The sequence below is a fragment of the Rhea americana genome, unplaced genomic scaffold, assembly GCF_003343005.1.
Source record: "Rhea americana isolate MKP2758 unplaced genomic scaffold, rheAme1 scaffold_128, whole genome shotgun sequence".
In the NCBI taxonomy this organism is placed as follows: Eukaryota; Metazoa; Chordata; class Aves; order Rheiformes; family Rheidae; genus Rhea; species Rhea americana.
In genome coordinates, this window is record NW_028185350.1 from 664,461 (window position 1) to 680,557 (window position 16,097).

The 16,097-nt window shown below is 36.2% G+C and overlaps 1 protein-coding gene across 4 annotated transcripts in view; it reads left to right on the forward strand.

Moving 5' to 3' along the window:
• MED13L (mediator complex subunit 13L) overlaps positions 1 to 16,097 on the forward strand; it is a 201,980-nt gene that overhangs the window by 154,329 nt on the left and 31,554 nt on the right. For all 4 annotated transcript variants that reach the window (XM_085326133.1, XM_085326134.1, XM_085326136.1 and 1 more), the window contains 7 exons: positions 2,142 to 2,870; positions 4,140 to 4,362; positions 5,298 to 5,403; positions 5,786 to 5,910; positions 7,432 to 7,531; positions 10,758 to 10,978; positions 14,118 to 14,323. In XM_085326133.1, coding sequence (XP_085182259.1) covers positions 2,142 to 2,870; positions 4,140 to 4,362; positions 5,298 to 5,403; positions 5,786 to 5,910; positions 7,432 to 7,531; positions 10,758 to 10,978; positions 14,118 to 14,323 — 1,710 coding nt within the window. The remainder of the gene's footprint in view (positions 1 to 2,141; positions 2,871 to 4,139; positions 4,363 to 5,297; positions 5,404 to 5,785; positions 5,911 to 7,431; positions 7,532 to 10,757; positions 10,979 to 14,117; positions 14,324 to 16,097) is intronic.

The following is a 16,097-nucleotide window of genomic DNA, read 5'->3' on the forward strand; positions in this document are numbered from 1 at the left end:
TTCCATTGTCCAGAATGGAATGAAGCAAGGTTGTGCCCTTGTTCCTTTTGTGTTCAACTTCTTTTATGAAACAGATTGTTCTCTGTGCATTTAGAAGAAGAGAGAAATAATGTCATACAGAGGGCAGGGTGTTCAACCTGGACAGACTGTATGCTTTATCAAAAGCAAGAGTGTTCCTGTCCTGCAGCCTGCTCTTTGCCCTGATTGCTTGTTGGTTGTATGTATACTCAAGAATGTGGAACAAATATATGTTTTGTCGTGATGCCAAGCATTTTCTATAGAAAACTGAAGTCCAGCCTCTCCTGGGAAGCATGGCAAACCAAGAGTGGACAATGGCAACTTGAATCTATGAACATATTCAGTTGCATTTGTGGTTCAGAGTGTTTCTTAACACTCTGTCACTGGTGACTAAATCATGCTAGAGTTGGTGAAATCCAATGCAGCAGCAGGGAAATTAAAGCATTTATGCTTAAAATGAAGGAGATGCCTGACTTCAAAGAGCAATTAATGTGTATTATGCAGTTTTCTGCATAGCTACTGAAGCTGGACACCTACTGTAATACTAATCTAATTGTTTAGTTATACCATACTCAATGTATGTTTTGTATAGATGCCAGTATAAATGTCAAGATATGATCTTAAATGTGGATTCTTAAAGGATTGTACTCAGCATCAATTTGAATCTTCTATATACCCAACTTTATATGTTGAACAACAGACTGTCTAAAGTAATTTTCTGGGATCCATTAGAATAAAGTGAATGATGGAGAATTAAATCAGTGGAATGTGTAAGAACATGCTTAAGGCAAATCTTCAGTTATTAGGGCATCAGCTCTGCATTATGGGAGATTGCAGCTATAGACCATCTGCTGTGGCAGAGAAATTGCAACATGTCCTTTTAACAGCAAAGCCTGCAAATCAAACCAAGAAAATGCTATACAACATAGATGGTGACAGGAAAAAGATGTAGTAAGAACAAGAAGTTATAGGTGTTACATTTGGTAGCCACTATGCACTGCAAAATTTGAGRTTTTTTAATAACTAAGTCATAAAAACAGAATTAGTTTTCTACAACCTAGTAGGTCACTTAAACTTGAGATAGTGTAGTTTGTCTTGTGTTTGTGATAGGAAACGTAATAAATGTTCTATACTAGTTATTGTGATTTATAAAAAGAAGTAAGTATGGAGTGATTTATATTTCATTGTGATGTGTTACTTGTTTTGAAATGCTAAAACTTTAAACAGATACGAATATTATAGACAATACATTTTTCAATTTGTTCATGCTTTTCTTCCACAAAAAACATCAAATAAAAATCAGACTGGAACCACTTGTAACATGGTCAAATAACCAACCGAAAATGCGTATGGAATGACATTGGCTGAGTTAAAAGTGTCTACCGTAACATCCTCAGGGACCATCTGCAATATAGTAAAAATGATGTTTAGCACTACCTGAAATTCAGCCCTGTGCTTCCCATTTTAAAGATACTGGGTATAAACTGAAAAAGATATCTTAAAATCTGAAGCTAATAAAGATTGTATGTTGTTGCATTTTGAGTTTTGAGATATTTTAAAATATTTCTTAATGCTGTATTCATCAGTTGGTAGCTGCTTCCTTTTTGACTAAAGTAATACTTATTTTGGTTACCTCGTCTGGAGGAAACTGCCGTGAAAGCAGCCTGCTGCCTATTGCATCTGTGAGCATAACTAAAACAATTCAGATCCGTATCTTTTGTAACAGATGTTCTAGACCATGCAAAAGTAGCAGCATAGTTCCACRGTAGTTGTTTTGTTTGAAAGGCTATCTTTCTTTAGGGTAATGAAAACAACAGTAGCCTGATTTTTTTCCTTTATATTATCTTCCATCTGAGCATTTCTAAGCTTTTTGTAAACATTAAATCTTCCTTCCATAGAATACTATTATCTAAAATCTGTCATTCTCCATTTTATAGATTGGAGAAACTGCAGCCAAGCTGAGTTGAATGGCCTTGTCCAGATCGCGTGACCAGTGTAGAATGTGTGAAAACATCAGGAATAGATAAAAGATATCCTGAAGCAACTCTTTATTTATTTATTTATTTTTCTTCATTAGATCAGATAGCCTTATAAAGTTGCTTTTTTTCTGTCTCTGCTTTTAGGCACAAGGTTTTCAAACAGCGTTGTGCTGCTGGGTCCAGCCGTCCCCCAACGATAACTCAGCCAGGATTCAATGTGGGAACATCATCATCATCATCATTGCCACCTCCTGCCTCTTCAAAGCACAAAACAACAGAAAGACAGGAAAAAGGAGATAAACTGCAAAAAAGGCCTTTGATGCCATTTCACCATCGGCCCTCTGTGACTGAAGAGCTATGCATGGAGCAGGACACATCAGGGCAGAAACTGGGATTAGCAGGAATGGAACCCTCTTTAGAAGTCCCTAACTCCAGAAAATATGAGAAGCCGCTATCTATACCTGCTAGAAATCCAAGCAAGCAAATTAATATGAATCCTATGGATTCACCCCATTCCCCTACTTCCCCTCTGCCTCCCACACTTAGCCCCCAGCCAAGAGGTCAAGAAGCAGAGAATCTGGACCCACCATCAGCACCTGTGAACCCAGCACTGTATGGCAGCGGGCTGGAGCTTCAACCGTTGCCCAGCTTAGATGATAGGACAGTTCTTGTTGGACAGAGGTTACCTCTGATGGCAGAGGTCAGTGAGACAGCATTATACTGTGGGATAATTCACAACAACGACTCATTAGATATGTGGAAGACCTATAGTGTCCCACCAAGTGATGATCCAGAGTTCAGGCCACCAGATCTTCCTTGCGAGAGATACGATGCCAAGATGGAAGTAAACTCGGACAGCACGGCACTGAAAAGGTAGGAATGAAAATTGCTCTGAACCATGGTTTTATTAAATTATAGCCCTGACCATACTCCATTTTCAGTTGCAACCATGCAGTTCCCTGCCACATGAAAACCTTAAGGATGATACGGGTATAGATGATAGAATTTAGCTGTGACAGTTTTGTGTGAGAATGATAATGGTAATGGAAAGAGATTTTTAGTAGTGATTTCTGCATATAATTGTTTTGCTCTCAAATAAAAATTCTGCAACAAGTAAAAGGCTTTATCTATGCTGGCATTAATGTTAAAAAGAAATTTTAAATTGTAGTATCCTTCATCTTTTTCATATTTGGCTTTTTGTTGGACATTATCAGAGCTGATAAATCTTTTTTGTAATCTCTATGAAAGTAATTTGAGCAAGTGTGAGGTTTTTATTAAGCTTATCTCTTTTCAGCATTAAAAAAAAAAATCTTGTGTTCAGTTTTGCAACCTTAAAGTTGCATCAGTGTTTGGTTTTAACAAGACAGAGGACAGACAAAACTGTTTATGGCACTGTACAGGCACTTCAGTGTGATTTATTCAATTGTGTGGTTTTAAAGTTGCACTGTGCCACACTTTTCATAGGTAATAACTAATACTGTATTACAGAATACCACATTTTTGTAATGGTGTCAGTATTGTGAATCCAGCACATGGTCTTTGAAATTGATAAAAGCCTTTCTATTAACTTCAGTCTGTGTAGGTTTGAAACTTGAATACTATAACAGACTTTCTTGTCTATACATCCAAAAGAGCAATTTCTTATCTCTTAGAAATGTTACCATAGGAAATAAAATACAATTAACACATATTGTCTTTCTCAGTGAAGTATATGAACTACCTGTACTGTTTTAATGTTCAGGAATTTTTAGCTGTCTTTGTTTAAAAGAGGAAGGAGGCAGAGAATTTTTGAGTTATGACAAAATTTATTTTGGTAATTATTTTGGAGTTTGATGGCTGAAAAGATTATGTGCGCTTCAAAATACTGTGATATATATTATAGTGATAAAATTCATTGTTTTTTCAATATGCCAAAATAGAAGTTCTCAAGATGGTGAGGTATTTAATACTAGATGAACGGGAACGTATGCTTCATTTGAGGAAAAACACATTTCTGCTCTATCAAAGAGGATGGAGTGGAATATGGGCTCTGCTTATGTGTGACAGCTACAGATCTTCAGAGCTTTTATTTTTGTTAGTTGCAAAAGACATATTTGTTTTACTTCATGATGGCATTATCTGTTTGTTTGTTTTTACTTTCAGGCTTTTAGCACAACCTAATAAACGATTTAAAATTTTGGAAGACAACAAACCAGTGCAGATGCTGAACTATCTTGATGGCTTGCCTCTAATGCATCAGCCTGGGGAAGGCTTAGGAGATGCTAGTGATCCTTACACTTTTGAAGATGGTGATATAAAGTACAGCTTCACTGGCAATAAAAAATGCAAACTTGGGGCTGAGAAGGATCTTTTGAAAAAGAACAAGGTAACCTGTACATCCAAGGTCTTTAACATTCTTGTTACGGTTATATTACTGTAGAAGAGTATTTGTACAGCTTTCAGGAATACACAGACCTACTCCACAGATCAAACTCAAAGGGATCTTTACTTTCTTTACTGCACAAGAAAAAGGAAAATAAACTTGTTTCAATATGGTATCTTTGAATCAATAGTTGCTGGTTTATACATCTTCATTCTGACCAGCAGCAGATTCTAGAGATAACCTAAGAAATAAAATATTTCAAGTCTTATATTCACTTGCAGAGAAGAAAGAACTTTGGGGGTTTTTTGTTTGTTTGTTTTTTCCTCCAGCATGACACATCACCTCCCTGCAAAGCTCAGATATCTCCAGCCCAAATTCATCTTTCTTCCCTTGGGCAAAACTTGTTTAGCCTTCTACTGAGTGAATTTGTGACAAGGACACTATATTAGTTTGAACATTTCCTTAGAGCTCTTCTTCCACATGATGGAGAGAATGAGTTGATCATCGTTCCTGGGCCATCAGCTGCTCCAGCTGTATGATGTTTTTCCCTCTCTATTTATCTTATCCATTATAATGCTGCTTCATTATCTGGCTTTTCTTCCTCATTTGTTTCCATAGATAGCTACCGCACTTTAAAATTCCAGGAGGTGTGTTTTCTGGAGAGAATGAACGTGTTAACTATTTGTACTGGTTATCAGGCTTAATTGACGTGTATAGAATCCTTCATAATTGATATGCTACATTACTTCATGTTTTTCCTGACAAATAAATAAATAGCAAGTAACTAACATTTTTTCTTTTTTAAATGTTTTGGGGTTCTCAAAAGTTGAATCAAGAGCCCTGCATATGGCTTGGCATAGGAAAACTATTAATATGACAGGGTATTCTTACACAGATTAAATTAACATCTATGAAAAATTCTTGCATTCTTTTTACAGTCAGAAGACGGAATTGGTACCAAGGAAATCCCCACAACAGGTCATTCTACGCCAGTGCCTGATGGGAAAGATGCCATGTCTATTTTCAGTTCTGCTCCTAAGACAGGTGGGTAAAAGCTCTTTTATTCACTCTGCTGCAACATTAAAATACTCAAAAATCACATGCTAAACATTTTACTGTGACATGAGAGTTACAGACAGCTGTCTGAGCTGGACAAAAATATTCTAAAAAAATATTTATGTTATTTTAAAAAGGACAAGCAGAATATTGAGCAGTAGCTGCCAGAAAAGAGTATTCTGGCTTCAGCATGAGCTTCCACTATGGCAAGGTTATTTCTAGGATATGTTTTAGAGAAGGGGCCTCACTGATTCCTGCTTCTTCCCTATTTAGAGTGATGAGTAAAAATGAAGACACAATTTTGTTTCCTATATTTGCTCCCATTTCTCATCAGTTTTTCTTTTTTTTCTTTTCTTTTTTTTTTTGATAGATACCCGGCAAGACAATGCTGCAGGCCGAGTAGGCTCTGGTAGCCTCACACAGGTGACAGATCTGGCTCCATCACTTCATGATTTAGATAATATCTTTGATAATTCAGATGAAGATGAGCTTGGTGTAAGTCTTTGTAGGACTGAATGTTCTGTAGATTTAAAGTCTGGTAAAGATGATGATGTTGGAATCCTAGTGGTGGGCAGTCCTCCCTAATAGACAGAAGAGCGTGTTGGTAGCTAGGCAGGCTTGCRTGTGTAATTAGGAAGAAATGAGAGCAAGATACCATTAAGACACTCTTCAAGGAGGTCCATGAAAGAGAGAAATCATCGCTGTATAAAATTCAGGAAGATTAGGAGAACACTTAGATAACATCAAAATTTGTGTTGTCCAACAGTTCTTTTTTCGGTTGTGAAGGGAACCTGCATGCTCTAAGGAAAATGCAACTTTCTGTCGTAGTCATTGCAGTGGCAGACTGTAAGAGTGCTTCCTTAGGAAAAGCCATGTGGTTGCCTTATATGTACATTAGATCCAGTTTGTAGTCTTTAGCTTTTGTCAGTGTTTTGTGTTTGTTTCTGTGAGCTATGGAGATCTCAGTTTCATTAACTGAGAATTTATTCCTCTACCTTGTTTGAGAAGCTGCCCAAAGAAAAATAAATTCAGCTTTACTCTATTTTAGTAATTCCCTGAAGTAATACTCTGAAGTAACTCTGTTTCTTTCTGTTCCTATAACCACTTTATTTCTCTACAAGGAGAAATAGTTCGCTGAATATTATGAAATAAAAAAGGAAAAACAGGTTTACATCAATTACTGCTACTACTTTGATTTACATCAAAGCCCGTGGACAGTCAAAGATTAGAATGATTACTGTTTTTAAGCTTCATCTAATCTAGCCATAATGACATAGAAGCTGATCCTAAACTGACTGCTGCAGATAACATGATTTGAACGTCTAATGTCTGGTTCTTGGCAGAACTTTATTTTAGTTGCTCTCATCCACGATTCGTTAAGTAAGGCTATCGGTAACAAATCCGTAGGTCATTTTATTTGTGTTGTTCTGTGGTTTCACACAAACTGCACTTAACATATTGCAGCTGATAGCAAGTCTACCAGAGGACTATTCTGTCAAAATAAAAAAAAAATACCTTTTTGTGTGCAGTCATTGTCTGTCCTGTCTAAATCCTGTCTAAAAACGTGTGATGTGTTGAGCTATACCCTGTGGTTGTCTGTTTGTGACATTCTGTGTCCTGTGTACTAACCAGACAATTTTACTCTTGGTGATGTTTTCTCAGTGTTACTTTATAGTATTGGAACATGGAAGCAAGTAGTGTAGTCATGTTAACTTTGAGCTAAGTGTTAATGATGACATTTTCAATATGATCTGGGTATGTATACATGCATGTGTTTGCACATATATGAATACACAAATATTTTAGAAACTTTCTGTTTTGGCTTTAGCGTTGAAAAAGACAAAAGAATTCCAGACTCTTCGTTAGGGGATGGGCAGAATGTGTTAAAATACTGGAAAAGTACAGTCTTCTTTCTTTTTTGTAAAACCTTGTGCAGAGAGTTTTCAGATTTTTAATAACATTACGATTCTATTCTTTTGTATTTTTTTTTAATATGGTACGTGATTATGCTTTTAGGCTGTATCACCAGCTCTTCGGTCATCAAAAATGCCTACAGCAGGGTCTGAGGAACGCCCCGTAGGGAAGGATGGTAGAACAGCAGTACCTTATCCACCAAGTAAGTAGCAACAACTGATCACCACTTCCGTCACAGCGAAAATTGTACTGCTTGTTTTGTAAGAAGCTTGTAATGTCGCTTTTTCAGGAACAAGAGCTAGTGTGCTTATTTTCTTGCTAAAGGATAAGTGGGTTTTAAGGGAAACAATGGATGGTAATATAGACATATTTTTAGTGTGCCTACTGAGATCTGTGATGCTGTTCTTCTGACATCATTGCCTTGATTGGAAGCATGGAAGGGAGTTGCTACAAATGATCCTTTAGAAGCTATCCAATATTTTCAATTTAATGTTTAATCTCAGGTGGTCACTTATACCGTGACCATATCCATTTAAATATAAATCATTCTTCATTATACAGCTGTTCAGATTTTAAAACTACGACTTACTGCTTGGCCTTTATGATGCAACCTATCTAGGAAAGAAGTTGCATTTAACATAGGACAATTTCAGACTAAAACTACCTTCAGGGTTTAATCTAGGTATGGGAAGATATGAATAGAAGTATTAGCTTCTAATTAAGGACAGATTTTAATCCCCTTATGGATGAGAAGTTTATGGTAGAAATAATGCTTGTGCAGGCAATTATACATGTAGTACCTGGAAGGTTATAGGAGTGGAATAAATTTTAAAAACAAAACTTAGTATACTGAATATATATAATGMAAATTAAAATAATAATTTCTTTTGCACGGGCTGTGCCAACAACTTTTAAGAATTATAACTTTATGGTCTGAAAGACCTAGTTCTTCTTGCATTGTTTACGTAGATGGTATTTCTCTTTAGGCTTGTGCATATATATGCATGTGTGTGTGTTTGCGTGCGTATGAGAAAGGAGGTGAGAATTTTTGGTGTGATACTAGCCAGCCACATTATAATTACAGATTACCTGGTGAGAAGGAAGGATGTTTGGTCCTGTGACTACTATAAACTGAAATCAAATTTCTCTGCAAATCATTGTTTAATGCCTTCTCATTAACTGCAACTGATAATGAGAACAAATTGAGGGAAAAAAACATGGTGTCAAGATGAGTCAGGAGTTTATGGACCCATAAAAGCTGTGCTGATTCACTCAAATGTGGAAGTTTAAAGTATACAGAGATTTGATTTTGACAGGTGTAGTCGATCCATTTTTAACATGTGCAAGGCTTTTTCAGACGTGACACATGCAAATGAATAATGATACTTAGCCAGGTGCTGCTGTAAGGTTGGTGGTTGGGTTTGTTTTTTTTTTTAATGAAGCTGCACTGCAGAATTTTGCTAACTGGGGGTTGAATGTGAGAAAATGATGTACGATAAAGCTGTATGAAATAGTTTAAACAGATACACCCACTTCTTTTGTTTTGTAGCTGTCTCCCTTTGACACCAGCTATTGAGGCATAACAGTATCTACAGGGAACTGAAATGCCTCATACATCACAGCAAAGTCCTATTGACTAAACTTCATTCTAACCTTCCTTCCTTTTCCCTTCCTGTCCCTTTCCTCCTTCTACTTTCTAAAGCACACATCTCTCTGAAAAGAGGCAATAGCTGATCCAAATGGCATTCAGGAGTAGATTGTACTTTATAATAGCATCTGGTGGAAAATAGTTTTTTCCGTTCTGCTGAACTTGAGTTTTCAACATTTGTTTATCCTGTATCAGGATAAGACTAAGTTCTGTTAAAGTTTTCACTCAAAGCAAGACTAAGAAAGGAAAAGGAGCTGAATGGGAATATTTAATAGCCTGTTATTTACTGTATTACTCCAGGATGCAGAAGACTTGGTTTCAGTGTTGAGTGTTGTTCGCACCAGAGCCCTGCTCTGGGAGGATCTCGCCTGTTAAAGTTGCTCCGCTTCATATAAAGAATTAAATAAGAGACCAACTGTCTCATCTCTGTAGATCAGAGAACCAAATTCAGATTGTTGCAYAGTTAAGGCAGAGCAAGTATAGAAATTGAGGCTGCAGCATCCTTTGAAAATGTACTGTTAACTATTTGTGTGAACGTATTCATACACGATATATAATTTTAATTCCATCACTTATTTCTGTCCTTCACAACTGGTTTTAGAGACTAGCAACATGTTTCAGCAATCAGTTTTGATTTCTGTGGCTCGGTGTTTTCCTGCCAGAAATCCATCTCTATTAACTTACCAATTATCCRTAATTTTCAGACTGCAAAAGTTACTGAACAGGAATGTGTCCGTATGTCTTATCAACTAGGGCTGGATGTATGTAAAGGAATGGAAGTAAAAATGGGCATTTAGTCTGTCAGAAATACTACTTGAGAAGAGATACCTATGGGAATTTATCCCTCTCTAATTTGTGTATTTTAACAATGAATTCACCAGAGTGATCATTACGTCAGGAGAATATTTGTCCTAATTCAAGTAAGGAAAAGATAATATATGTTCTGAATTTTAAGCAAAATAAAGAGAAAGAATGTAATTGGGAAGAAAATGCAAGATTTTATTCTGACTTCTGTTTGATTGCATATACTACATTTTACTTGATTAAGCTTTTCTGTGTTCTTTTTTTTCCTTAAAGAAGAAAAGAAAATACATGATGAATGATTGCATTGTATTAATTTTACTGAGAGGTAATACAGGGATTTTCCTAGCTTAGTGTCTAGTGGTGCAAAATTCTTATTTTGAAGTTTCCTTTGAGACTTACTTGTCATTTTCTGATGCCTGTCAGTCTAGTTTCTAAGCAAAAGTGCCCATGTTTGTTTTAGGAACAGTAGCCTGTCTTTTTTTCAGGGATTATGTCACTGTGGACCAAGTGACACTGCAGTAACTGTAGGTCAGTGCAAAAACACAGCTAACTGCACAAAAATTCACAAAGCCTCCATTTTAGAATTCAGTGTCATTCCAGAAAAGGAAAGTAACTATTCTGAATCTCCTTAGTAACAGTTGCTGGGGTAAACTTTCTGTTAAGGTTGATCAATCTCTTTTATTGTGAAAATATTTGTTAAAACTGTATGTTTACATTTGTGCATGTACCAGTCAGTTGTTGCTACTGAATAATAAGTTTGCAAAGCGTCCCTAGGAATTTTTGGAATTTATCCCCGTGAGTTAACTCTTAATCTAAATTTATACTGGTGTCAGAACTGTAGCAAGTCTGTAGAATCTTTTCTAGGTTTTAACAGTTGAAATAGGGGCTAGTACCAAGCTGGCCTCCCTTATTTTATTGAGTTTACTTGAGAATTTGTTTTTTAATGATTAACAGTGGCTTATTTCATCATGTTTAGCTGTGGCAGATCTCCAAAGGATGTTCCCAACACCTCCTTCTTTAGAACAACATCCTGCCTTCTCTCCTGTAATGAATTACAAAGATGGAATAAGTTCAGAGACTGTGACTGCCTTGGGAATGATGGAAAGTCCTATGGTCAACATGGTTCCAACACAGCTTGCTGAATTTAAAATGGAGGTGGAAGATGGATTAGGTAGCCCTAAACCTGAAGAAATTAAGGTAAAATGCCAAAGATGTTAGTTTTATAACCTTACCTACATATGTTTTGTATGTTTTTTAATAAATATATAACATGTATTGTAGGGTGCCTAGCATATTTAATATATGTGAATTAGACCCCTATAAAGTATGAATCAATCTTTAGCTGGAAAAACAAAAATTCTTCTTTAGTAAAACAACTTTTTAATTGTTTCCTTAGTTTTAACTATGTATTTTTTTTTCTCTCATGTGATACCTATAGTTTTGTTTGTAATGTTTCTGGGGTGTTCTCAGGAACCAAACAACGTTGTACGTGAAGTAAGTCCTATGCTTGGCAGAAATAATGTATGTATTTGAGAAACATCATGCTTGTGACTAAGTAGTACTTAAATGCTTTCTTCAGATAATTTTTCTGTTGCACCTTTTATGTATAGCCACTCCTTGTTGCCAGTCTCTGGGGATATAGCTAGGATAAAATCATGCATGTAGAAAGGCTGCCTTTTTCTCTCTGAAATGTTGCCTTTTTTGGTTAGGGTTGAAAATCACTGAGAAAGCCCAGGGGTTGAAAACTTGCTCTGTTTCTTCTTCAGCTGATGTTACTTCACAAGTTGTAAGGCCAGATGGGACCATTCTTATCTGACTTTCTGTATAACACAGGTCAGGTAATGTCACATAGTTACTCCTATATTGAGCCCTATAGTGTATCTGAGTAAAGAAATATTTTAAAATGGGGTCTCTGCTACGGGGTACTAGTACTCACCTCCCCTGCTTACATATCAAGACGTATCCATTTTTTCATAGCATCACATAAAAGGACTTAACATAAGCACTTAGTCTACATTAATATGTATTTCATTGTTCCATCGTTAGCACACGTTAACAGGTAGGTTAAATCATTCTGACTGATTGTGTGTATTCTGCATTACTTACKTTTTGGCCAATTTCTGTCACTTTTGTCAGACGCTATCTTTATCGTGTTTCCGTGAGTATAGCCTGAGGATTATTTAATTTAAAAATGGAGATTTCCTTGTGGTTCTGCAGCAGTGCATGCTAGGTGTATGCAGATAAAAAAGGGAGATATACATGAGAACTCTGTGCTCCTGGTAGTCCCCAACACCTCATTTTATAGCCTAATTCTTCCTCTTCAGGCCCACTTAGTCCATAATCCTGCACAGCCTGCTTTTCCTATATTCGTAGCCATTTATTTTCCCAACACCCCTRCCCTCCTGTTCATATTATTCTCCTATGAAGGTTGGAATTAGCTGAGGGCTTGTTTCTAAGCATCTGTACAGCTGAGTGAGCCATACATACAAACATACAGCACCTGCAGCTGCATGGACAAGAAGTGGCTATATATCAATATGGGAATACTGATATGTAATATAATCTTGCTATAAAATACTTAGCTCTGAATTAGTAAATTTTAYTGTATGGCAGTAAAGATTATAACTTGGGCCGACCCAAAGTAAAGCATAGGCAACCAATACTCTGATGTTCCTGCTAGGAACATTCAGGTATATCCCTGGGAGGAAACAGGACAGATTGTTGCGTTCAAGGGTTGTGTCTCCATATAATGAGAAAATGTGTCTGGTCAGAACCAGGAGTTACCAGCTCACGAGGCTGTAAAGTGACCTGACTCCTGGGAAGCAGCTGAGTTGTTAGTGAGCTTTTACAAATAATTCAATTTGAAAGGGAGAAACACTTTGGAGAAGTCTTGGCAGAGTTAGAGTTACCAGTGTATCTCTTCTGAAGACAGTTAACCACCTGGTAAAGTAGATGTATAATGTTTGTTCTGTTATTGCAAGATCTCTTCTTCCTTCTAACCTGATAAATTGAAGGCATGATGAGAAAAGGCATCTTCCTAGAGGCTCTGATGTACAATTATCCATTCTCTTTGTATAGTTTGTATATTCTTGCAATTTTGCTGCCATTACAGAAGTTTGAAATACGTTTTTAATGAGGTATGTTGTGTGTAAATATGGAAGAACACTTCTTCCCCTTGTCACAGACCTTATTTGTTTTTTCCTTCCATTTGCATAGTAAGCTATTTACTAAAACTAGAATAATTTAAGATTGGAAAGAAAATATGCATTGTGACTTGATGAGCTTGAGAGTTTCTGAGTGGGAACAGATTTTAGTGCATCATTGACAGTGAAGATATTTTAATCTCCCTAACACCCATTTGTATGAGTATTAAAATATATTTTTGATTGTGCCTGATAACATTTCCAGCAGCACAGTTTACTTGCTTTTAAGTGTGTCACACCTGCTCATATGCACTGATGGGAAACAAGCACCTAAACCCATTGCTAATCATTTTGAGAACATGCAAGTACATTTCTTGTGCTGAGTATTCAGCAGCTGAGGTAGTAATCCACACATCCCTCATCTGTCAATGCTTTAACAAGGTGCAAGGGGAAAAATGTCAAGATTTAGTGAAATAATAAATACTGAAATTTTGAGACTGCTGTTACTGTTTTAATAAATATTGTTACTTTGTAGATATGTCTCAAAAGGATTAGCTATTTTCTGATGAAGAGATTTTTGAATAGCTTTAGAAATGCTGTCTGAAGTTTTTGTCCTTGTTCTCTGCAAGTAAATGTAAGACAGACACTTGAACTCCAGTCTGGGTGGCTTTACATGTGGTATTCGGAATGGTGCTAGTGATAAGGGTCCACCATTACTACCGGGATTATGTCAATTCCCAAAGTGAGTGTTATTCAGAGAGGCTGACTTAAGCACCTAAGGTTTCTTCAGAAGGTGATTCAGCCTTTCCACAGTCAGTATAGAAGTCTTGCAAAGATCAGCTTTTTACATGCCTAAATTAGGTGCTTTAAGTTAGGTAATTCGAATATTTCATAGTGTACCATTTAATTTTCAGACATTTCATATCCTAAATGAATCTAATTTAATTGTGAAATCTTCTCACATTAGAGAAAGTTGTAGAGTACCTCAGTGTAGTAAGACGCCTCTAGCTGAATTTTGTGAAGGAGCTCATCCTGAATGTTTTGCAGAATGGATAGGTATACTTAATTATGAGAAAAATGTAGTTATATATGGTTCAGAGCAGTGCAATTGTTTTTAATTAAAAAAATAATTATTTAAATATAAAGATGAACCATACCATGTTGTTGTAAACAATATCACTTGGATGTTACAGGATTTTTCATATGTGCACAAAGTTCCATCATTTCAACCTTTTGTGGGCTCCTCCATATTTGCTCCCCTGAAGATACTGCCAAGTCAGTGCCTCCTACCTCTGAAGATACCAGATGCCTGCATTTTCAGGCCTTCTTGGGCAGTTCCTCCTAAAATTGAACAACTTCCTTTGCCACCTGCAGCCACTTTCATCAGAGATGGCTACAAGTAAGTACGGTGTTGCAGAAAATTGTAGAACATGTTATGCCCATACTTAAAGCGGTTAATATATGCAAAAAATATTTTGATTAACTAAACACATATTCTATTAAGCGCCAACACCATCAAGTAACCTGCAAATGTATTGTAAACTTCTTAAATCTGTCATTGCCTCAATTCAAAAAAGTTCTGATGGTAGGGACATTTGAATCGAGAACAGTTTTTTGAAATCACAATACAGTTTCATAACACTCTTGCTACTTCTCAGAGAACAGGAGAAAAACAGAACTTGAATTAATTGCAATTTCTGATGCAGGAAAATGCTGCAATTCAGCATAGACCAGAAACTTTAAGGAATAAAACTCATGCAGTTAACCTCTCAGATCTCTGGCCTTCTATTTAAATGCCGTATTCTCCAGTCTGCGATTAGGTTCCCCTCTTTATTTGACCTGTATTTTCAGTTTGAACATCAATCTGTTAATGATGTTCAGTCCTGCGCTCATAGCTGGTATCAGTTGSCTTTCTGAGGACTCTTAAATTTTGAGCAGGCCTGTGATAGCTCTGTTCTCAAGGAATTTATTTGTCTATGAATTTAGTCTTAGCTTTTCTGAGTTCCATTGATTTTTACCTGAATGGGTCACATACTGAGTTGCTGACCAAATACATGCTGATGAGATGTATGCTATCTTCCTCTTTCTAAATATTAAAAAAAAAAATGCTGTTGGCTTTTCAGTTTGAAGTATGAGTGCTGTGACCTATATGCAAGCACTCCTATTAAACTTAACCTGTATTCCTTACTCAGTTTTCAGAAATTAGCAGTGTTTATGTGTTTATGGAAAAAAAAATCACTGCTGGAGGTCTTGATATCTATCAAGAATTTGTAGCATTAAATTTGTAAAACTTCTTAAATGGTGCAGTACAGTTTAAAGGTCTCCTGCTGCCCTGTATTCACTCCTGGAGGAAGTAGTCTGTATCTTTAAATCAGACTCTAAATTCTGTAAATCAGTCCTTTTCCAGCTCCAAAGGATCATTCAGAGTTCTCAAAAGAATTGCAAAGGAGAAATTGTAAACCCTTGATAGTGCCTAGGGAGCAATTTAATTCTCTCTCTCTCTCTCTCTCTCTCTCTTTTTTTTTTTTTTTTTCTTTTTTCTCCATAATAGCAATTGATTCACCAGACCTGAGCTGGTTATTAATTTCAGGTATTTCTTGAAAAAAAATCTTTTATTTTCAATATAATCCAATTAGAGTGAGGATTATTACTGCAGGCTTCTGACAGAGTAGTGCTTGCCAATCAAGGTTTCTAGGTCACCTTTTCTTATTAGTCTGAGGCATTCRGTATGCTTCAGATTCAGAACTCCTTCAAACCTTTGTTCATTTTTTTCCTCCCTTACCTTGAGTTTGACATATATTAGTTCAAGATAACTAAATGATTCTAAGGAATAAGATCTTCACTATTTTCCTTTTCAAGTTGCTAATGATATATGAGCCTTAAAATAATACTCCTTTAAATAACACACAAAATATAGAGGAAGGACAGGCAAACATGAAAAATCCTTTTGTTTCCACTCCTTTATTGGGAGATTGATTGTGTTCCTACATATTAGGGACAGGAAATAAAATGAAATGGACACATTTCAAGAAAAATGTTTTATTAACAATTTGGAAAGAGAAAAGTTAAATAAAGATCTTATTCTTTTGAACAGGCCTGCATTATCTGTTTCTTGGTATAATGAGTCATTCTCGAGTAAAACAGATCTCATGGGAATGTACAGACTTGTTCTG